The sequence below is a fragment of the Meriones unguiculatus genome, chromosome 16 (assembly GCF_030254825.1).
Source record: "Meriones unguiculatus strain TT.TT164.6M chromosome 16, Bangor_MerUng_6.1, whole genome shotgun sequence".
Classification (NCBI taxonomy): Eukaryota; Metazoa; Chordata; class Mammalia; order Rodentia; family Muridae; genus Meriones; species Meriones unguiculatus.
The window spans coordinates 59,842,230-59,866,220 of NC_083363.1; the positions used below are offsets into that span (position 1 = coordinate 59,842,230).

The 23,991-nt window shown below is 40.1% G+C and overlaps 1 protein-coding gene across 9 annotated transcripts in view; it reads right to left on the reverse strand.

Moving 5' to 3' along the window:
* Rev1 (REV1 DNA directed polymerase) overlaps positions 1 to 23,991 on the reverse strand; it is an 82,573-nt gene that overhangs the window by 28,561 nt on the left and 30,021 nt on the right. For all 9 annotated transcript variants that reach the window (XM_060369892.1, XM_060369894.1, XM_060369893.1 and 6 more), the window contains 5 exons: positions 16,044 to 16,212; positions 8,285 to 8,437; positions 5,678 to 6,369; positions 3,423 to 3,530; positions 1,795 to 1,911 (listed from right to left, as the gene is read on the reverse strand). In XM_060369892.1, the coding sequence (XP_060225875.1) occupies positions 1,795 to 1,911; positions 3,423 to 3,530; positions 5,678 to 6,369; positions 8,285 to 8,437; positions 16,044 to 16,212 (1,239 nt within the window). The remainder of the gene's footprint in view (positions 1 to 1,794; positions 1,912 to 3,422; positions 3,531 to 5,677; positions 6,370 to 8,284; positions 8,438 to 16,043; positions 16,213 to 23,991) is intronic.

Sequence of the window (23,991 nt, forward strand, 5' to 3'; positions counted from 1 at the left end):
ATGGGTTAAAGGGTTTACGATACAAAAACGAATGTCATCAAGTTGAAACAAGAACATAATATTGAGGTATTATAATCGCTTTTTCTAAGGAGAGGAAAACCTGCGGTCAAATTTTAATTGCAAGCGGAACTTAAACATTTCCTCTAATATTTGGCTTCTGGTGCACCACCCACAGAAGAAGAAATTAATTACAAAAGGCTATTAAAATATTAGGAAAATCCAGTGGCTACAAAGATGAGGAAAATTAAGTAACCAAAGAAAACATTCTGCTACAAAACCACGTATGGCCAGACAGTGATGGAACAAGCAAGACAGAAGACCGGCTTCCCTGCTCCTTTCAAAGAACAAGTACCTGCCCAAGGCAAAAGCTAAATGCAGACTGTTCAGACAAGCAGCCAACTTAGACTGTACCCACCAGACTGAGAACCAAGAAACTTAGAGATGCCCCCCCCACACACAGCTGCTGTTTTTCTGGCCTTGACAGCTGTTCGATAGCTCTTTACTTTGTTCAACATGTGACAAGTACTGTGAACTTCCTCCAGCTACATATTTCTTGCTTTCTAGAACTTCTGTTTTTTCTTTTTAATAATACCATGTAGAAAATACAGAAAGACGAAACAAGCGTCTACAAAACCACACTTAAGAAATTAACCCTAGACCATGAAGCAAAGCCTCAACAAGTGCAGGGACCTAACAACCTGACACAGAGCACCAGAATCTCAAAAATCGCTGAAAACATTTAACAATAACACCTTAGAAACCTTGAGAAATGGACACACATATGAAGTATAAACGTGTGTCTCCAACCACCCTTTCTAATGTGCACTGCGTAAGCAGATGACTGCAGTCGACAAAAGGACTAATTCCAGAGGAGAAATTCAGATGTCCATCCTCTCCAACGTTCCTCACTAGGGTCTTTTCTGAAGTAGCCCGATATTTTACATCTGACAAAACAGGAAACCAAAGTGACGGTAAAACCAAACTGGAATCTTTCGACTGTGCTATGTGTCTTTCTTCTGGTTAATGTTTTTCTGAAAGAATGATTTTTACATAATATTTGTGGTTTTACAAGATATTTCACAAGGAGACCAATCAATGTTGAAAACCTTCTAGGTCAATACTTCTTCAGAACTCTAAGGCAAGGCAATAAAAGTACATGAAGACCTTATTTTTTTGTGTGAATAAAATAGTTTTCAAAGACAGCTATAAAAATGTTTCTTTTAAGAAACAAGTCAACTAAAAAGGGGCATTTCATAGACCTGGCATTTAGATTTTTATTCCAATAGAGGTCTGTCACTTTGCTTGTCCAGGGTTTCCCTCTATGCTTCCCTTGAAAGCACCATTTTCCTGCTGTCATCTCCCAAACTGGACTAGATAACTACTCTTTCTAACTTTGAATTATTAAGACTACTGAAGAACACAAACTTCAGTGTCTTTACTGTGACATACGCAAATGGCTAATAAACTCATATAGATCAATGCTTCTATAAAATGATCACGTATTTCATTCCCAATCAATTTCCAAAAAGTAGATTAATCACTGTTCTAAAAATCACACCACACTGAGTTCCAGGAAAACACCATCATCCAATTCCAGAAAGCATAAGTATAAATCAGTCATCTGTTTAGATTCAGATGTTGTTTTGATTCAACTCATCACTAGCATCCTTAAAACCTTCAACTCGAAAGCACTAATTATTCTAATTCTGCTTTTACTTCTAAAGCATCAACATCACCAGGAATATCCAAAGGTCATCCAAGAGAGCACTATGGCTTCAAGGAACTCATCTGTACCTGCTTTTCCTTTCAGGATTTTATTCTGGTATAACTGCCACTCCAGCTGGGGGTTAGTACCAGGACGTAAGGGTGCCCTTCCTGTACCTCTGTTACTTGTAACAGCCACTGGTTTCCCTGCAAGAAAAAGATTAAATTGTTTCTCTAAGTACAGAAGGATGTTAAGAACATTAAATGGGAAATGTTCCTGGGATTTTAATTACATAACATTTGTTCTGTAATCACATGGTGTTAAATCTTAATAAGGTAACACACCCATCACCATAGAATATCACCGAAGGTTTTCGGTTAAACTTCCAAAGGGACAATTTCAGGGAGTTTTTTGTTTGTTTGATTGTCTTAAAAGTTAGGGTCTCTCCAAATTCTCTACATAGAGCAGGCTGGCCACAAGCGCACAGACATCCCTCTGCCTATGGCATGTTGGGATTAAGCGTGGCTCCAGTCACGTTTCTGATAAACCAACTTCATATAAGAGCAGCAGAGTCACTTTCCATGGCTTTTGATTTCTTACAATGAAAAACAGGCAACTCAAGAGACCAGAAAAATTAGAAACAGACCTTTAAACAAACAAACAAAATAAACAAACAAAAAGACCTTTTTTCTACTTCTGGTATAAAGAGGTTCAACATCTAAACTTCCTGTTTTAATTTTATAGCAAGAGAAATAAATTAGAGATTCATGCATAGTAATCAAAATCTGATTTAACATATACACAAACATGAATTTTCAGAATCCCAGTTTTTGCTTTGGTTAAGAGCATTACTCTAAAGTATCACTTCTTCTTATGTATTAAGTTACAAGGCAGCTATAACGTTGTGAAGCTGATTTGCAAATTGTACAATACAGGCTTAGAGGGCAGGAGGCTCAGAACAAAAAAGCATATACACACCGAATCCCCTTACCCCTCCAGTCAAACTAAACAAAACCACAAAATAATAGATGTAAGATATCCATAGGCTAAAATCAATTCTTTCACATTCTAAACACCTCTTTCATGGCTGAGTAGCAACTACCCAGGACAAAAATAAAGCCCTGTTGGGAATCTAGAATTTTCTAAGATTTTTGGTGCCCTAACTAGTTTATTTACATAAGAGAAAAACTGACTTTCAAAAGAAAATGCTAATGTGGCATCTTTCTTATCCAGAAAGAATTAAAAAAAATCCTGAATAAATGTTTCTGATAGTATTAAGTAGTACATAAATAAGCCGGAAATTTCATTAGAACAGACAGACTGTCCAGGTGACTCAACTCAATGATACAACTATCACCACCCCAAAGTAGGGGTGTCTATCCACATTAGGGGAGCAGAAAGTCTCAAGATACAGGAAACCACAAAATTCCCCTGAACAATAAAAAGATCTGGAAAATATCCAGGAGCATTCATCTGTGTGAGACAACAGATTCCTTAACTGAAGACACTCTCTGTAGATTTGACCTGATCACCAAGCAGTACTTTTCTAATTTCCCCACACCTCTGTGTAAGCGAGGCCAGACAATTTGAAGAAAGGAACTGATTTGACCAAGGAAAATAAAAAAAAATTAAAACTTCTCAAAGAACCCTTCATTATCAATTAGGATGACATACATTCATATCTAACAATCGACTTTCTTAAAATAAGAATACAGACCTTTGAGATCTGGTCTATTTCGTATACCCACTGACACAAAGAAGCAGTCCATATCAACATGCATTACACAGCTCTGATGTCTGGGGGAGCTCAATACTGACATATTGCCTAGAAGGAAAAAGAGAACATTCAAACCCAAACTAAGTCTTCTCATTAAAAGCAGTTCTAGTTAATTTTAAAGATCATACTTAAGAATGGCATCTTAACTTAACATGGGGTATATTATGACTATGCACCACCGCAAAAGAGCAACTTCAGTTTCTTCAGTTCTCTGGTAGATTTTAAAATCAGTTCTGACAATACCATGGAGCCATGGAGAACTACTACCCTGCCCCACCTTCTACAGTTGGGGATTTAAGTCCTACAGCTAGTGCGTGCCCGAGCTGGGATTTAACTCCATCTGATTTCCAGCTCAACTATTCTGCTGCTGCTCTAATTGGACATGCTCCAAAAAGAACTCCACAAACAAAAATCTACATACAAATGGAATTTTTCTTCCACCACTTCCACTGATGTTACCAGCTTGCAGCATGTTTATTATATTTATAGGAGCAAAGTAATTATTATCTTATAAAGAAATGAACGACCTTGAATAAGCAGGGATGCATTTATAAAGGTTATTTTTAATCCAACTATTACGACAATGCAACTTTGTAATAACGTTCCTATTAATCTTCCTGGTCCTCCAAAACACACTAACTAGCCAAGGTCCCACACCTAAGAACCTAAAGTCTAAGAACCTTTTAAGATTGTAAAAAGTTCTGATCTTAGTGAATATTCTTGTATACCAGCTTTATGGTAAAAACAAACAAACAAATAAACAAAACACCTTACTCCCTAACTGCATGTACTAACTGTGAGGCATTTGCCTAGTCTCACCATGTGCAAGGCACTGAACCTTTCTTCGTGTTATCTTTAAGCAGCCAACCCGTAAGTGGGATGACGCTGATTCCCACTGTTCTTCCTGCAGAGAGGAAACAGGCAAGAAAGGCAAATAGCCACGTGTGTACCCGCTGTAGGACGTGGCAGAGTGAGGACTTGGATCCAGGCTACGCTCTCTAATTCAAACCCTTGCCATTCTCTCTGCTACTTTCAGAAAGATTTAACAAGCCAATTTTAATAATCACGACCTTTCTTTGGCAGTGTTAGGTGTTGGACTTAGGGCCTTGCACACGTTAGGCAGGCAACAATCACAAGTCTACTGTACAGAAGTAGTGTGAAACACAAAGGAACAAATCGATGTAGTATTAAATAGTTAAGGGGTACAGAATGTATAAATCAAATACCTACTACCAAATGCTTTCTTATACCATAAAAAGTTATGAATTTATTCCCATTCATGGACCTAATTAATTCATAATAGTATTTTAAAGTTTTCAAAATTAAGTGACCTTCAGGCTAAAAGGACCAAAACATAACATAATCTAATATCTATGGTATTATTCTGAACTATTTCAGAAACACTGAAAAAGAATTTTGAGTAAAAGCATGTTGCAACAAATCAGACAAATATAACAGCAATAAAAACTCACATGGAAAGGCCCCACGACTTTCTAAAACACCATCATCGTCTTTCTCTTTATGCCTCCTTTTTCACAGCGATAAATATGACTATCACATAATCTTAGAACTTTCTTTTGCCAGATGCCCACAAAAGAAAAAAAGCCAACTCCTTTGCCCAAAACAACTGAAACTTCAAACTGGGTCTAAATTAGAATCTGCTTTAAGTAACAACTGTCACAAAGTAGCTTCCTGTTGGACTTGGATAACAAGTAGTACGCACACACACAAATTAAACAATCTACGTAGATATAAAAACAATCTCACTAATTTTACCACTGCAGTACAAGTTATATGTCAGTGTTTAATTTTTAAGTGTACTATGAAGCAAGCTTCTAGAAATTCAGTTACCCTTACCAATCAATTTCATTCTTACAGGAAAGTAGGCATGGAATATAAAATGTTATATTTATACATTCAAACCTTCGACAATTTATAAAGTCTACATGAAGAAAGAATGCTGGGAATCCCGGTTCTGACAGCGTGGAAATGATCCAGCATTTTCAGTTACCCACAGTTAAATCTATTATAAAAATAGTAATGACGTTTTCAGTTGTACTTACTGTAACTTACATAACCTGGCATTCCTAGAGGCTTTTTATATTAGCAAGTTTATAATGATTAAAATACCAATGGAAACATCAGAACAAGACGTCAAATATAACCATTTTGAAGAAAACAATTTTAGTATCTACCTGTGTCAGTTACAACAAGGGAAGACCTGCCTGTTTTCATTTTTTTTAACTTTTCCCTTCCTGGAAAGACACCACTACTTTGTCTTTGTAGGGTATTGACAAACTCAGTCAATTCACACTTCCATGTTGAGATGTGATGCAGTCTTGAGCGAGAATAGAAATCTGAAATGAAGTTGCAGTCTGACGGTTTGGGCGGCACTGCCGGCGCTAGCTTACTAAGGGTCAGAACAGAAGTGCTTTTTGTGCTTGAAGGCCCCTGAACAGTGGAGTGGTGAGCACCATTGACTTTCGTGTTACTGTGCAAAGCCGGGGAGAAAGAGCTAGTTCTGTGTGGACTCCGCAAAGCATCTGCATTTCTGAAGCCATGCGGCAACTGCTGCCCTGCGCAGTCTCTGAAGTCCGCGCTGCTCCTCTCCTCCTGGGCGGAGTCCAAGGAGAGTCTGCTCGCAACGCTGCTGCCTGCAGGCACCAAGCAATCCTGTGTCTTTAAGGCACCATTAGAGCTGTGAGTATGTCCATTAAAAAGGACAGCGGTGTCTCTGGGATGCGTTACTCCATTTTGTTTCCTTCCTGGAAATGTGTGTTCCAGAGCCTCAAAACTAAAATCATCTTTTGCATCTTCTTCACCCCAGCTGCTCAGTCCATTTGCTTTCACTTCATTTTCTGTCTCAATCTTCTTAATTATGTGATTTCTAAAGCAGAAGAAAAATTTAAGTTAATGTATCTGACTTTAAAGCTTAAAATACAAATTCTTTGTGACCTACTGCTTCCCTCTTAAATACTACAATGCTAAACCATAAATACTGTATTTTTGTTTGAACAAAGGATATTTCTCAACCAAACTAAAGAAACACTAACATATTTTTCATGTTTTTCAACTTTTTTTTTTAAACTAGGGTCTAAGTTGCCTACTAGTTAAATGGCCTTCTGTTGAGTTTATCAAGTATTGAAATTACACGTATGCTCAGGCACATCCAGTGGGGTTCTATAACTTTCTCTAAAAAGTAACTAGAACCTATCATCTCAAAATTCCACAGCACAATGGTTACAATTTTTTTACTATGTGAATAACATCTATTTCTCATAAAATGAATGGTAAGTTTTCCCTGAGTCGCCACTCGTGGCTTTTCATTTGGTTTCCATGTAAGCCATTTGCTAACACATTAAACCCAACACCACAACACAGGGGATTAGCTAACTGGCTCCAGTTAGCTCCAGTCAGCATGAGAGCTTCAGACTGTACTCAACCACACACTGGCTGGCTTACTACTACTCCATGTGTTACAATGTAAGAAAAAGTGTATTTAGATACCATAGATATCCAAAGGCCATCTAGATCGCAGGCTTAGAAATACAGCCCTCACCAAACTCCCAGAAGTTAACAAAGTGATATATGCATTAAAAAAAAAATCTCATCAGGCATGGTGACAAAGGACTTAAACCCCAGCACTAAGGAGGCAGAGGCAGAAGGATCCCTGAGTCCAAGGCCTCGTTTGTAAGGTGAGTTCCAGGGCAGCCTGGGCTGCTTGCTACACAGAGAAACTCTATCGTGAACAAAACAAAACAAAACTCTGACAATTATCTTTTTTTATGTCAAAACATTATGACCCTTTACACATCCAAAAAAAATGCATGTGTTACTGGCAAGAAAATATGGCAGTTAACAATATACTCTTTCTACGCTGGTACCTCAGGCAAATGCACATTTGGACAATAGCTGTGTAAGAAATAAAGTAAAACATACATCTAAGCAATCGACATTTTATTTGTACTAAGAAGCCAGACCTTAAAAATAAATTCTTTCTAAAAACTATGAACAGAAATAAGATGAAGAAGAAACTATTTTCTGTTTGCACTGGTCTAAGAAAAAAGATGCGTATTTTGTGGGTTTTTCTCATGTTATTAGTATATTTTCTGACACTATTTTGAAGACTAATAGTTTGAAGTACATTTTAAAAAGCTGAATAGACTTTTTAGTGACTATGTTAAATAACACGTGACAAGAACAAACAAACAACAAAAATTACGGAAGGCAGTGATACCGAATCCTCCCAGGTTAGATTCCTGACCTTTGGAAAAAATAGATCCAACTCCCAAAGCAAGCAATTTAGTAATAAAAGAGAAGGCTAGTGATAATGAACCATTTGATGAACAAGGTAAGGCAACATACCACTTTAACTGAAACCGATGCACTCAAGATTATTACAATTAAAACAAACAATATGTATATTTTAAAAACCACATAATAAAGTTCAGATTCACTCCATATCAGTAACTGAGAATCAAGAACTAATATATCTACAGACTTAAAATTACAAGTGTTTAATTTTTTCAAAAGTAACCTACAAATGTAATCATTTCAATTATTTTTCTATGTACAGAGCATAAGCAAAGTACAGTTGGTAGTTAGTTGGGTTTTTGAGAAAGTAACATTCTGTAGAAAACTGCTTATGACAATACTTATTTTCATAAAGAAATCCACAAAAAAATCAAAAGATCAGCTAACGAATGCCCCGCTTTTAAAATGTTTGCTTCTACCTTCAGCAGAACAGGGACCATACCCCTAACTAGGCCCTTTGTGTTGGTCTTCAATCTACACGGACTTACACCCTGCTGTTGAGCTGTCTGCCTATGCTGCTTGGACCCGGCACAGGATCCTCAGGCTTGCACACAGGATTGAAGTTGAGACTCTTCTGCGCACTGGATGGCTTGGTGTATAGCTGGTATGGAATGTAGGACAGGAGTCTCCCAGCTTTGATGCTGAAACATAAAGGCAATACCAGTTCAGAGTTTCAGATGAGCTCTAAGAACACTCAAACAGGACACCTGCTTCCTAGTTTATTTCTTTGCATCTGTTTCAGTGGTCTTAATAATACTGTTAAGTACATTAAAAGTAAAAACTAAAATTAAATAGAAGACAAAATAAAGAATTTCAGTATTAAACTAATTAATAATTTATAGTTTTTTATGTGTCAGAGTTTTAAGAGACGAGATTTTTGTTATGATCTCTAGGAGGGCTGAAACATGCTTCACCCAAATGTTCTCTATTGCTTAAACACGATGACTCAATTCTAAATGAACTCTGGTCCTCCAACATGAAGTGACAGTGCTATACTCCTTTTATACTTGAGAGCTAAAACTAATTTAACAGCTTGCTTCTTGAAGGAGCCAGAATCCCACGTAGGTGAAAGGCTGGCCTTCAACCTTCCTACCTCTATCTCCCAAGTGCTGGGATTATGCTGCCCTGTCTTCACTAAAATGTCTTAAATTGATTTTTGCTTGCTATGAAGTTATGCATTATGTTGGCTATCTTTTCAAATATCACTTTACTTTTAAGATTTCAAGTAAGTCAATAACCAAAATTTAAAACAGGAGGATCTTTAAGTATAAGGAGATGTTTCTCTTTTTTTTTAAATCATATTTGAAGGGAAGGGAGAAAAGGAAGGACAGAGAAAGGAAGAGATAGAGACAAGACAGATTGAGACTGACTCAGCAGAAGTCAGAGAACAGCTTATGTGACCCTTGTTTTGGTCTCCCACCAAGTGCTCCTAGGGGACCACACTCAGGCTGTCAGAATTGGTGCCAAGAGTCTTCTCACCTGAGTCCTCGTTTCAGCTCAGTGGAAAATTTTTCACTAAGTCTCTGGTTTGTAAACCAAAACTACATGCTAAAGCTTAAAATTATTCAGGAGAATAATAAAAACCTAAATAAACTTTTACCTCATGAATAAAACTATCTCAAAATTCTAAAAAAAAATTTTCTTCAGCCTTCTGCATAGTTTGAAAGAAAGAAACAAACTGTGAGAAATAACTGAACTGTCTTATAGACAGCCGATTTTTAAATTTGAGTCAATGCTTTTAATATGGGAAAATATCATCCTCCTGAGATACTCTAAAATAAAACTAATTGTAAAGCATTTTGGACCCTTTGTGTAATTATACTGGTATATATTTAATAATCCTACTGACTGTACCTTCCTCTATACCTAAATGCTGAAACTACTAAATTGCAACAGTTAAGAACATGCCAGCTATAAAACATTTTAATTTTCATTTTCCTAAACGGATTATCAAGGTTTACCAAAAGTATAAGTTACATTACAATACCAGCCAAAACTCCTGAAGTTGGACATTCATTACTTTGTTCTTTGTCACACCAATTTCCCCCTTTTTAAAAGTTATGGTCTTGGCTACGGCCTTGCCCTCTCCCAATCTCCCCTCCGACGGCCCGGCTGCTCCCTGCCTCGGAAAGCAGGTGGCACTTGAACAGAAGGCGCTGTGATCCCCCTTTTCATGGGTGATAGGGCACTAGAGCGCCACGTGCAGCGCTCGTACATCTCAAGTAAAAGCAAGAGGCAAAGAACAAGGAAAACGCCCTACCCTCGCGCTTGCCACCTCAGCGACAGCAAGCAGAGTGACACAGGCTCTAAGCACCCAAAGGTATGAGACCACGTTCAACTCCTAAGAACCAGGTGGCCCAGCAGAATTAGTCTTGTAAATCTACAGAGAGTGTTAGAAAAGGAGACGGCCAACTGAAATACCATAGGACTTAAGTCACAATTCTTAGAGAAGATTATAAAAGGAGCCCAGAGCATAACTGTGTATCTTAATGTTAGCTCCCCCTGGGGGAAAAATCCTTCTAATTTGACACTAAGCAATTATGTGTCACTTGTACACTGTTATCTCTGCTTATGCATTAATCAGGTATTCACGGTATATGGTTAGAGCATTATATGAAAGTATACTTTCAGGAGATTTTTTTTTCAGTCTCAAGCGCTGGCCACTGTGATTATGAGGCCCTGAGTGTGGATCTCTATCATCCCCAGGAGCAGTCAGCTGTGGTGGTGCACACCCGTGATCCTGGCTCTTGGAAAGTAGAGACAAGAGGATTTCTGTAACTTGAGCCAGTCTAGCTGAAATGCTGAGCTCTATCAATGAGAGACCCTGACTTTAAAATACAAAATAAAGGCTGTCTTTTTTCTACTGCTCTCTACCTAGCATCAGCCTCAGCCCTTTTACAAACACACACACACACACACACACACACACACACACACACACACGGACGAACATATGCCATGTACCAAATAACACAAGACCTTTCACATTTTTCTCAGATTAATTTCTGATACTAAGATTTTGCTTAACCTAAACACAAGGAATTCTACATTATCAACTATTCTTACAAAAATAAAAAGGAAGGGGAACCTAAGTGCTAAAACCAAAGAGGTGATGTGTTCTTCACTTTCCCTGAAAATGCTAGTATATGGTTTCCTTATAATAGCAAGCTTCTTACGTCAGGCAGCAGCTTCTGGTCCTCAGCCAAATGAGCCTGAGCTCACTGGATCTTGTCTCAAGTATGCTCTGAATCATGTTCAAGAGCAAAACTTCTATACATCACACACATACACTATAAAACTTAGTCATTTCTTTAGGTGAAATTTTTTATTATCATCCTACTAAGCACAGGCTAGCCTAGAACTCAAATCCCTCCTGCCTCTCTGTCTCCTGAGGGCTGGAATTTGAGGTGCAGGTTGCTATGTCTGTCTTCCTTTACTAACTCTTGATTCCCTGCTTTATCTTCCATGTAGTCCAGGTAAAATTCTCTCAAAGTAAACCTTTTATCTCAGTTTTCTGAACTATATCCTATTCTTATCAATGGCCAATGCCTTTAAACTAGCAGTTATAAGCAGAATCTACTTTTATTTCAAAAATTAAAAAAAAAATTATCTGCTTCTGTAACAAAAGCGTTTTCTTCGTATGAAAGAGTTCAGCAAATTCACTGTTGTATAGTTCTAGTCCACACGTGATCATTCTCTATCAGAAAACCGTCATGGAACACCTGCACATCCATTAGGGTATGGATCTTTTTTTTTTTTTTTTTTCAAAAGTGGGCTTCCGATGACAAAAATCTAAGGATGTGTCGAGAAAACAACTAGGCTCGTCTTGTCTTTACTAACTGCCTCAGCATTACGGTATCCTCATACATCCAGAACTCAAATCCACTCTGCCCATCCTGAACTACTTCAACTTTCTAGTCACATACCAAATTATCACAAGCTCAGAAAAGAAGGAATATGGTTATGGCTTCCTGCTTTCTCTTATACAGTCCACAGTATTTTCTTCCTTCTTTCTATATTGGAGGTTGAGGAACATATGTTTTACTCATTTTTTCACTTTCTGCGCCTGCAAATGTCTGCCTGATAGCCCCAAAGGCCAGAAGGAAGTGCCGGGTGCTTTTAACTGGAATTAGACACAGTGAAGAGATGACATGTGGGTACTGGAAACTGAACCTGGGACTCCTGGAAGAGCAGCCACTGCTCTTAACTGATGAGTCCTCTAGCTCCAAGAGCATGGTTTCAAATGAAGCATCACCTATGAGTGCTTGAGACACAGAGAGCCTGAAACACTGGTGTTAGCTGGAGTAAGTCTATCAAAAATAATCTCAGAACGTACAGTGCCGTAAGAGAATGTAAACATCAAGATGAAATGTGGAATTCCCATTTATACTTACATTGAATATAGTTAGAAGCCCAAGATTTAGTTTGTGTCAATAAAAAAACCTACAGATTATAAGTACATTATTATAAATAAGTGATGCACTGTTTGGGAACAGTCCGACGAGCAAGTAAACTCCAGTCAACAGGGGTAAACTGAAACATAAACAGTATCTTCATCTATCCCTACCCACATTTCATCTAGGTCTGAACTTAATCCCAGGAGGCTGATTCCCACAGCACTGAATACGAAGAGCCCAGTTAAGAAAATCGAAAGCAATCAGTAAGAAGTTAGGACAAAACTCTTGAATTGTGCTCCTATGGCACATGAAAGGGCAGATGGGCAAAAGGGATGTCGTCACAGGGGCATCTCCACACTATGTTTCAAGGTAGACATTAAGTTTGTCTTATGAAAATATCAAGACAAATATTTCAGTGAAATAATTTTATGCTTTAAATATACACAGACCGCTCATTACAGGACTCCCCGGACTCTTGGAAGTCAAGGCTTTACAATCAGGCCTATATTAGCTTGGGGTTAATGGCACCCTGAGGGAATTCTAACGAAGGCAACACTCTAAACACCTTTTTGTTTTTAAAGATGTATTCACTTATCATGTATACTATGTTCTGCCTGCATGTGTGACTTGCACGCCAAAAGTGGACACCAGATCTCATTATAGACGGTTGTGAGCCACCATGCGGTTGTTGGGAATTGAACTCAGGACCTCTGGAAAAGCAGACAGTGCTCTTAACCTCTAAGCCATCTCTCCAGACCTTACTTTAAACACCTTTAAGACTCCTCAAAGAAAAAGAGGAAACAACTATAGAAAAGAATAGTATGTACCAGCTGTTAAATTAAATAACAAATACATATAACCAAGTATGTGGAACAAAAATGCTGCTGAGAACAGATCAACATGACTAGGAGTGTAAAAACCCAAAGTCTTACAATGTAACTAAAACAATTTAACGCTGCAATGACATGACAGACACTTGATACTTACTTTATAGATTAAGATTTATGCTCCCACAAAAGATATGTACAAAAATGACCCAGTTACACCCGAGTCCACTCCTCCACACCAAGGACAAACGGCATAGATTAGACATACACAGGAGCCAGAAAACCTGAACTCTGAGTCCAGCTTTTTCTTGGACAAACCAGTTACCGACTTTATCGTCTCATCCAAAATGAGGCCAACAGGCCAAGTTACTCATACTCACTTAGAGAGGTGACGGATTAACTCTGAATTGTTTGTTTTAGAACGTGTAACGTCTCAGCTGCTTTACCTATCATGCTGTCTTCTTAGCTGTGCTCAGCAAGGACTGATGACAAGAAAACAACTGTAACAGTGAAAATATCACTGTAAGCAGATAAAGCCCACTTAGCGGAAGCCCTCTCACCCCTGGTTCTGTCAAGTTTCCCTCAACCTTTCCGAATCAAAGTATTACAAACTCAGATCCGGATTCTAGCCGTGGAACACTGGCAGAACTGTCTGTGACAACATATTTCTTCTCTGGAGTGAGGCTAACTACTTACCCTGAGAACTTACGCAAGTCTTATAAGGAGACACATGGCTAAAAACCATGATTATTTATCCTACATAACAGAACACAGCACAAGAGAGTAAGTTTCATCTCCCCCAATTTTACAGCTTTTAGTCTATTAGATAGGCCTGACTTTCTAGAAGGAAGATGTTTTTGACCTTTTAGAATGGAAGTTTACAGAGGAGCAGTTAATGACAGCAGCTTCTTGTACAGTATGCCTCCACATATGGTCCGTCATGCTTAGTCCGCACAAATGACTTCTGGTTTTCACATAACCAGAACACCTACCTATCCACATCTGTTTTCTACATTCATTAACTTTGTTAGAGTGTTCAGAGTGTGTGTGTGTGTCCGCGTGTGTAGGCTCACCACAGCACACATGAAGGTCAAAGAACAACCTGCAACAGTCGGCTTTGCCTTCCACCATGTGGATGTATAAGGCACCACACTTGGGTCTTCAGGCTTGGCCGTGAGTGCCTGTATCTGCCGAGCCACTCTCTGGGACCCACATGCTTTTACAAGAGGAGGCAATGGTTTCAGGTGAGTGCATAAGGTTTCTAAACCCAGATTATACAGAGAGAGAATTAAGAATTTGGACATGAACCCAACCTTATCCCCAGAGGCCAAGGGCCGTCTTTTCTACCAGCAAGCTGCTCCTCATTTTTAGCAACTTATGTGACTTCATTCACTATATACTGACAAATGAACTCTGTGGAGTATGGTCATGGATTGTATTAGCATTAGTTAAAGCTATAATTATGGAAAAAAAGGATGTGGGGGCTGGAGAGCAGCAGGCAGCCCTGGCCACCCAGGCCTCACCTTCCATCTTCTCTGAGGCTGGGTGTCCTCATATGATGCTGCTGTGGACATGACTGGCCAGCCAGGAGCTTCCAGAGAGCCTCCACCCTCTGCCTCCCCTCACCTTAGAGGAACACTCTCATTACACATATGTGCTGCAGATCTGGCTTTGTATGGATTTTAGATATCTAAATGAAGGTCTTCGTATGTCTGCTGCAAGCACATTACCTACCTAGCCATATCTTAAGGAACTCCTACTACTTATTATAATTTATCCAGGCATAGTCATAATTTTAGTATTAATTCACTTTAAAATTTTTATATATATATAGTTTACATTATAAAACTTCAAATAACAAATTTCTTTGGGGGGGCTGGAGACAGGGTTTCTCTGTGTAGCCTTGGCTGTCCTGGACTTGCTTTGTAGACCAGGATGGCCTGGAACTCCCAGAAATCCGCCTGCCTCTGCCTCCCCAAGTGGTGGGATTACAGGTGTGCACCATCGTGCCCGGCCTAATAAATCCGTTTTGGTTCATCACCAAAATTCCAGAAGACATATTTTAAGTTAGAAAATGATTATAACTAAATTTGCTCATTAATTACATTTTACCACTTCTAAACGTATAACAGAAATAAGAAAGTATGATCAACAAAAACTGGTAATTGCCAGCATTCAAGAGACTGATGCAGGAGGCCAGCCTGCCCTACCAAGACTCTGCCTCAAAATCTCAAAACCTAATAAATAAACTATTAAAAAGAAGAAGCTGAAGGATGTAGTTTTGTGTACAACTTGTACAGTGCCCCAGGTTCTACTTTTTCTGTTCAGAACTACTAAAACAAAACAAAGTAACAGAACCGACTGCACACTGTTCTCCTCTGACCCTACTCTCAGAAAAATTCCAGTCTACATTAGCCTGCTATATTAACATACTAAGGGTCTTTTTTTAAAAAAACATATACTGCTTTTTATTGCTCTGAGAAACACCATGACCAAAAGCAACTTCGGGAGGAAGGGATTATTTCAAGAAAAATGGTCCAAATTTGTCTATTGCCAGACTGACAGAGGGAATTTCTCAACTGATCCCCTCTTCCCAAATGACAAGCTTGTGTCAAGTTGGCAAAAACTGATCAGCATAAATACCTTATAAAAAAGAGATGCAGTTACTTTGTATAAAGCTACTGTTTTGTATCTCCCAACAGGATAAAAGCTCCATGAAGTAGTACAAGGATTTTTGTTAACTGGTACTTCCTAAGTACAAAGAACTCCACCTGGCACCTAAGCACATAAACATTTGTTGAACAGGTAATACCTGACAGGTCATGTCCTGCTTATAACTGCTTCCTGCTGCTCTCTTGCAGCTGAGGCTGCAACATCATTTGGCCTCCAAAGATTACCCTGTGTTTAGATTCGGTCAGCAGACATGCTATTTGAAGCTAGGGCTGGTTTTTACGACAGAAATAAAAAGCACTGCAAATTTTAAAGAACTTACTGGTTAAAATTTAGCCAAGAATTAAACTTACCTTTCCACAATCCATTCAGGCCGAATTACTTTTTCCCCTTTTAATTCTTTAATTTTGGCATTAGGAAGGTTTGTAGCAATGATGTGGGTTGTTTTTGATCTAGAATAATACACATGGTATTGACCTCCATGCAACATCATTAGATCTCTCAGTTCCTCAGCGGAAGGATCTGTAAGAATCAGTATTGAAATATATTAATACTTGAATGCACAAGGCAGCAGAATGTTAGGTGTAATACTCTTACACAGAACAATACTAGCTCACTTTCTCCTTGGCCACGCTGCCCTTAAACAAAGCTGGGGGACAAACGACAGTGATTAAGCTATGCGCCTTGGCACATTAGTTTCTCCTGGCTGTAAGAGCCAGCAAAACAAAAACATCTACTGCTAGTGACATCTAGCAGCGCAAACAAGGACCCCAAACAAGAACCCAATACTAATAAGACAAATGTTTAAGCTTTTTAGCATGCTTAGCACCTTGTATGTCTCAAGCTTTAAAAGGCCCTGCCTCTGCCTTCTCCACCCTGGGAGCAGCTCTCTCACCACGGCCCCTCATCCCTGAAAAAGTATGCCTGCTTCAACTTGTAGCTACCTAGTCCTTGAGGAGGATTCCCCTCAGCAGCTGAGTCTTCTGCTGTCTGCTGTGAAGCTGAACTGACCGCGGACATGATTTACAACCGAGGTCCTCAGCAGCCTGGCGTCCCACATCCTCTGAGCCCACTCATGTCCAGCCACAGCTTCCAAGCCAGCACCATTTCAAGGGAAATTGGCATAGCCACCAAGCTCACTGAGGCTGGGGCTGCTACAGCTGTGGTGCTGGCTCTGGGAGCCTCGTGACTGGATAAGTCAGGAACCCTTCTCTGAAGCAACAGCTCTTCTAGGCGATTCTGGGCTTTGCCCTCTCAGCAGCCATGGGCTCTTTTGCCTAATGGTGGCCTTGCTCATCCTCTTCCCCATGTGAAGCAGCTGTCTCCACTTCGGCCTTCCACAGTTCTCTCCTGTCCTGTCTGCCCTGTATACTTCTTTTTCTGAACCTTCTCAGGAAGTCTGGGGTAAGTGCTTGGCTAAGGGTTCGACAGACAGAAGACAGATAAATATTGTATTAATGAGAAAAACAAAAAAATTAACGACTATAAACTCATGGCTTACTTTCAAGGCTTTAATGTATCAAGTACTTCAGTAGAATATAAGCAGATTTAGATAATTACTCATATATACTATAAACAGACTCACTACAGGCTTGTTAATATATTTGCCTCTTGTGAGAGCTTAATAAAAATTTAAAAATATTTTAAAAGTTAACAATTAGTCAATATCAAAGGCAAAATTACATCTATCAAAAATACATCAATGCAAAAATACTAGAGTAGGACAAATTATTGAAAATTGTATTATTTTATTGTTGTTACCTGTGTACATGATGTGTGTGAGCACATGGTATACAGAACTAGCCTCTGAGCCAAACTACCATTATTGTCCCGTGTGAAGCTGTGCCTGTAGGTCACCAGAGCGGAGCTTGCTGACTGCTGATGTTGGCTCACAGGAGTCCAGGAGCATCCTTGGAATCCAAGAGGGACACTGGACGCTCCTCTGAGCATCCAGCTTGCCAAGCAGCTGTATACAACTCTGCCCTGACTGCACTGTGCCCAGGAAGAGACTAGCATTAGAAAGGCTAAGGGAAGACGGCTCTCTCCACAGGGCCAGGGGAAGTCAATCTCTGCCCTGTGCATGCCTTCCAGTGTGGCTCCCTTGATCATTCACATTTCTGCTGAAACCCTTTATACATGGCTGTACAAGAAGCCTCATCCTTTAAGGCAGTGGCTCTCAAGCTGCAGGCTACAAACCCCATGGGGAGGTTGTCAAAGCAGCCTTCCATAGGGGTCACATAGCTGACCTCCTGCGTATCAGACATTTACGTTACGATTCACAACAGGAGCAAAATTACAGTTGTGAAGTAGCAACACAAGTACTTTTATGGTTGAGGGCCACCATAACACGAGGAACTGTGCTAAAGGGTTGTGGTATTGGAAGGTTCAGAACCACTGGCTTAGGGTAACTCTGGTTTATCTTGGGACCTTGTGAGGAGGAAGGAGACTATGCCTAATGTCACGTGTCTTCCACTCACCGGGAGAAAAGTCTTCTGACAGCAAGCATGCCACAGCATTTGTTTTTGGAGGTTATTAGGACAATTTTGTGAAGTTGGTTCTCACGTTCCATCTTTTTGTGGGTTAGTTTGAACTGAGGTGACCAGGTTTGTGAGGCAAGGTCTTTATCCAATGAGCCAGCTCACAGGCCCTAAGAAATACTATTTCTTTCAATTTCGTTTCATATTCCTAAGTATAGAAAACATCTTAAATACCTAAAACTTCCAAGATAAAAATTAATGTGGCTTATAGCTTCCCATAAGAGAAACATGTATGTTTCACTAAGGTTGTGATTCATATTGCTAGTATCGTATTAACTAACTCTTTTCAAACATTTCCTACTTTCTTCACTATTATCCTAAAGAATGCCCTAGATCACATCTCCCCCAGCAATAGCTGTTCCCTGGAGGGAATGTTTCCACCAGAGCCCCTTGTATCCATCTTGTGTTCCAGCAATGAATTTTCTTTAGGTCTATGCAAGAGAGGTCTGAATTTTAAATAAATGTTTTTATTGTGACAATGTTCTAATTAGGTTAAGTGTTGATCTTTAGGGAAAAGGAAGGTACATACCGGTACATTTAGAAGCGTGAGGTCTGTCTAATTCTCGGGAAATTCTTACAGCATAACTCGTGACATTAGTGACAAATACTAGCACTAAGCTGTGCCACAACGCAGGCTACAGAAGTTAAAATCTGTTAACAACCTTGGTGAAGTATCAGAAAGATGAACAGTTATTTTATTAACCCTAGAAGCCCCAAATATTATTTTGAAGTTCAGCAAATATAAAAAACTGGGACATGAGGGTGGCACAGGCCTTTTAATCCTAACAATTGGGAGGCAGAGGCAGGTGGGTCTCTGAGTTTTGGGACAGACTGTTCTACATAGCAAGGTCCAGGCCAGGCCAGTCAAGGCTACATAGAGGGACCCCCTTCTCTAAACCACCACCAACAAAAAGGCCTATTTGTGGTTTTTTAACATTAAAACTCTAGAGTCCAGTATGTTTTAAAGATATAATGTAGAGTGCCAAATCAATACATGTAACTATAGACCAGTAAGATGGACAGTGTAATAAAAAAAACTGGAAAGATTAGCATACTTTTTAATAAAGTAAAATTAAAAAAAAAAATCACAAAAAATAAGCTATGGCAGTAGTGACTTACTGTAAAAATGGAGATGTAGCATGGCTACGGCAGCAGTCCGCCTGAACTTACAGTAGCGAGCCTGTGAGGCCTGCACTGGGGATGCTAAGGAAGAGACTAAGAATAAGCAAGCCTGGACTACAGAATCTCAGAACTGAGTGAATACACCACAGTGACCAGACTGTAAGATACTGACAGGGACAACAAGTACAAGGAAGAGCACAAGACTGACAGGACTGTAACGCACTCCTTTATGGCTTTCCAAAACCATTTCTATTAAGAGATTAAACTAGAAATTGGCAGTGAGATGGCTCGATGGATGAGCAAGGGTACTTATTACCAAGCCTGAGGACCTGAGTTTGATTGAAACCCATCTGCTGAAGGAGGGAACCAACTCCCACACGCTGTCCTCCGCCTCCACAGCGGCCCCATGATGGGCGTGCAGGCATACACACTGGCAGGCAGAGACATCGAAACATCCTTTTGAAGACAGGAAACAGCTGGCAGTCCTCTATTCAAAAGGTATGTCAGGACCACACATGCTCATGAAGCCCTGCTCTCACCATCTGCTGTCTGGCATCTGATTATTCTTGCAATTTGGAACTTGAAAATATGTAGAGCTGGATGAACTTAACAGAACTCTTAGAGGCTCAAATGTGAAAGCTCTTGCTAGTTCTTGATTGTAAAGTGAACTATGAATGTCACTATTGTTAGATGAAAGATCAACTATGATGTCTGACTGACCTGGGTTTAACCTTCCTTTAACACATTTTGTTTGTGCCCATGGATATGTGACACTAGGCTTTCCATCTTTCTTCATAAGCGACTAGAGCTATCATACACAAGTCCAGTACATAGGAAGCACATGGCACGTGTTACCATAACCTGGCGACACCTGAACCTCTTCCAGGGTTTGCACGCACACTAAACTGAGGCTCTGTCCTAGACCATAAGAAAATGGCAAGAGATGTTAGTGGCTCTGATTTTCAAACAACTGAAATGCCAACAATGCACTGTGGGTTACAAGCCAGGAAAGGGCCTGGCATCCATGGTAGCTACTGCCTGTCCTTTTTTCCTAAAACGTTTCAAAAAAGTATTTCTCATTCATTCAATTTTTTAATAACATGCTCCCATATAATAAGTGAAGATTTACACAAGTTCACTTTTACATTCAATACTCCACTTTAATTCAGCAGATGTGGAGTTATTTAGAAAAAAAGAATGTTTGGGAAATAGCACTTAATCTCCATGACATTAAACACAACTGTGGCACTTTTTCAGATTGCTGGCAGGGAGTACATAGTGAAGAAATGCTTCCTGAGCACTTGCCTAGATGTGCAGTGACCTGAAGGTAGAGGGCAAGACTCTTGCCCTGAAGACGCATACAGGGGCTGGGGGGATTGGATGCGCAGCCAGTACACAATTTTCCTTCACAGCATTGATAATCATCACCTTTGTCTACTAAATTCATCAACATCTTTAACGCACCACAGGCTCCTGCTGGAATTCAGCATTTCACACACAGCAAGTGGTGGCGGCAGCACCCTGACTCTCAAAGGCTTACACTGACACACGTGTCAGGCCATCATGAGCACGTGAGGCACTATGGAGGCCTGTGCAGGACTGGCAGAGCTCACGAGGCTCGCACTCTGGCTGTCACTCGTCAGCTGTCTGGAACTTGGGAATGCTGCTTAGCCTCTAAGTGTTTCACTTGCGTCAGCCATTAGTGTTGCAGAACTTGCTTTACCACCATCCATTTCTTATCCCAAAGCAGGGTGTTGGGAAGAGCACAGAATTCAAACTGTTCTCTTCAAACAACCCATCAACATTGTTTTGAATCCACAGTCGTGCACCTAAAAATCTTCCTCTTGGTGGCCAGCCTTTAGCATGTTTTCATTCAAGAATGCCCTTGATAGCCAGGGGTAAGATAACAGTTCATACTTTTAATCCCAGTACTTGCCACGCAGAGGCCAGAAGGAGATCTCTGTGAATTTGGGGCCAGCTTGATCTACATAGTGAGTTCCAGGATAGCCAGAGCTATCCTGTCTAAACAATCCAGACAAACAAGCAGGCAGTCAGAACATCAATATGCCTGCCCATGATGTCCTGGCCAAGTTATGGATAGAAAGCGTAAAAGTCAAAACACATCCTAGATTGAGAGAGACTATCGTCTCCAAATCTTATCATCCACATCGCACATCAGAGCACACGAGCCTCGTCCAGGTGAAGAGCAGAGCACCTCAGACATCCAGCAAAGCTGACACCCCAGGCCCCACTATGTAACCTCCCTGAATGTTAATTCAAGTAAACCAGAGGATTAAAAAAGACAATATTCTAGCAAAAACCATTACCTACAAATCACCACTGACATTTTAGTGGAGGTCCGTTAAATCACTTTTTCTGAAATTCAGCAACTCCACAGAGGACTTTAACAGAAAAGAAAACAGCACTCATTCTAACAAGAAATTTTTGTAAGGCAATGGGCAAAAATTAGTTCTTGTAAGTTCAAATTTTATATCTCTAAACAAGGAAATTATTCACCAGATTCATGCAATAAAGCCTTGTATTGACATAATGGAATACTTTCAAATCAAAGCGCCCTCCACCCCCAGACAAGGTTTCTCTGTGTAGACCTGTCTGTCTTGGAACTTGCTCTGTAGACCAGGCTGGCCTTGAACTCACAGAGATCCACTTGCCTCTGCCTCTGAAGTACTGGAATTAAGGGTGTGCGCCACCACTGCCCGCGTAATAAGCTCTTAAAATTTAATTTTATTTATGTGTATGAGTTTTGCTTACACATATGTCGGTACATGCACGCCTGGTACCCAGAAAAGGGCAATGGATATCCTGGCACTGGAGTTTAGACAGTGCAGCCAGTGCTCTTACCCGCTTAGCAATCTCTCTAACTCTCAATGTGTACTGTTATATTCCAATACAGTATGTAATACCACAAATGAATGGTAAAGAGAACTATAAAAAGAAAAATTAAAAGCATGTGGTTGTTTTCCTACTACATTCTGTATTTACTCTCTAATACAGCAATGCTATGAAGGAATATTATGCTGTTTTACAGAGAAACAAAGCTTTTTAAAAGTTACGCTTATTTTCTACAGTTGTACACAGTAAGTGTACACAATTCAACCTCAGGCTTATGCGTCAAGAACTTCCAAACCTTACAATGTGCGCGCGTGCGCACGCACGCGCACACACACACACACACACACACACACACAGAGACACACAAATACTTTCTACATGGGCAATGTACTCACCTCAACAACAAAGTCTACCAGCTGCGTAAAATATGTGACTTTTCTACATCAATAATCCTAAAATTTTATGTGTAACCTTAAGATTAGGTGCTAATTTCCTTAAACCATTAAACAATTTTTTTCTAACTCAAAAAATATCGGCGCACGCGCGCGTGTAGATAGAAGGAGGATACCATGGCATGCATATAGCAGTGAGAGGACATCTTTCAGAGTCTGTTCTCTCTGACCATATGAGTTCAAAGAACCCTGGTCACCAGGCTCTCCCTGCTGAAATAGTCGCTAGCCCCAAACAATGCGTATTCTTTAAAGACACAATGTACGCAGCGTCCTGGCGCAGAGCGCTCTCACTAAGTGCTCGCCAAGGGCTAGGAGGGGCAGTCTGTGCAGACTGCTTGCCTGGTGTGCCTGACGCCCTCAGTTCCACCCTGGTGCTGGCTCCCAAAGTAAAACAAGTATTTACTAAAAGAAAGAAAAGGAAAAATTTTTGTCTCTAATGCTGGTAAAACTTGAAAAAGAAAAAGTCTTTCCTGTTAATAAACAGTTATTGGGCTGGGCGCAGGTGGTGCACGCCTTTAATCTCAGCACTCGGGAGACACAGGCAGGAGGCTCTCTGAGTTCAAGGCCAGCCTGGTCTACAGAGTGGGTTCCAAGACAGACAGGGCTACAGAGAAACCCTGTCTGAAAAACCAAAAATAAATAAATCAATACTCATTGGTATGCCCATTTTAATAGCATCAACATATATGTCAATTTTCAAACAAGCATCCAGAGGACCATGCTCCTCTCAGCAATGGCAGTACTATCCCATGGCACTCTCCTGCAAGACCACACCTGCGACAACAGACTCACTATGTGCCCAGGCCAGCACCCATGTCTGCTGCCCTCCTGCCTCATTCTCCCAAGCCTGAGATTGTAGGAGTAGGCCACCACCTCTCACAGTACTCCTGCATTAGACACCCCTTGCCCTGATTGCTCCTCTACCTAACCCAAAACACTTATCAATACTACAATAACCTATTTGGAGTCCCTGGAGCCCTTTATCTGTTTTTCCTGATGCAGACACTGATTAAATTCCCTTTTCCTAATTCTACCAATTACTCATCTCTAAACTGTGTATTGCAATAGGTACGTGAGCCTCACCTGTTGCAACCCCCAGAGTCAGGGCTTTCGCCCTAAAAAAAGTAAAAATTAAAATTACAACCTTGCTTGGCCACCATTATTAGAATTTCTCAGTTGAAACTCAGTATTTTCAATTCTAAAAAATAATAGTTTCAGTAGTTCTTAACAAAAACAATACACACAGAGCCACAACTGAGGCTTTCCTCAACACTGCAGAGTGATTTCAGAGCTCAGGCTGTTTATGAACCTGCTAATGCTGATGTCATGGATGTATC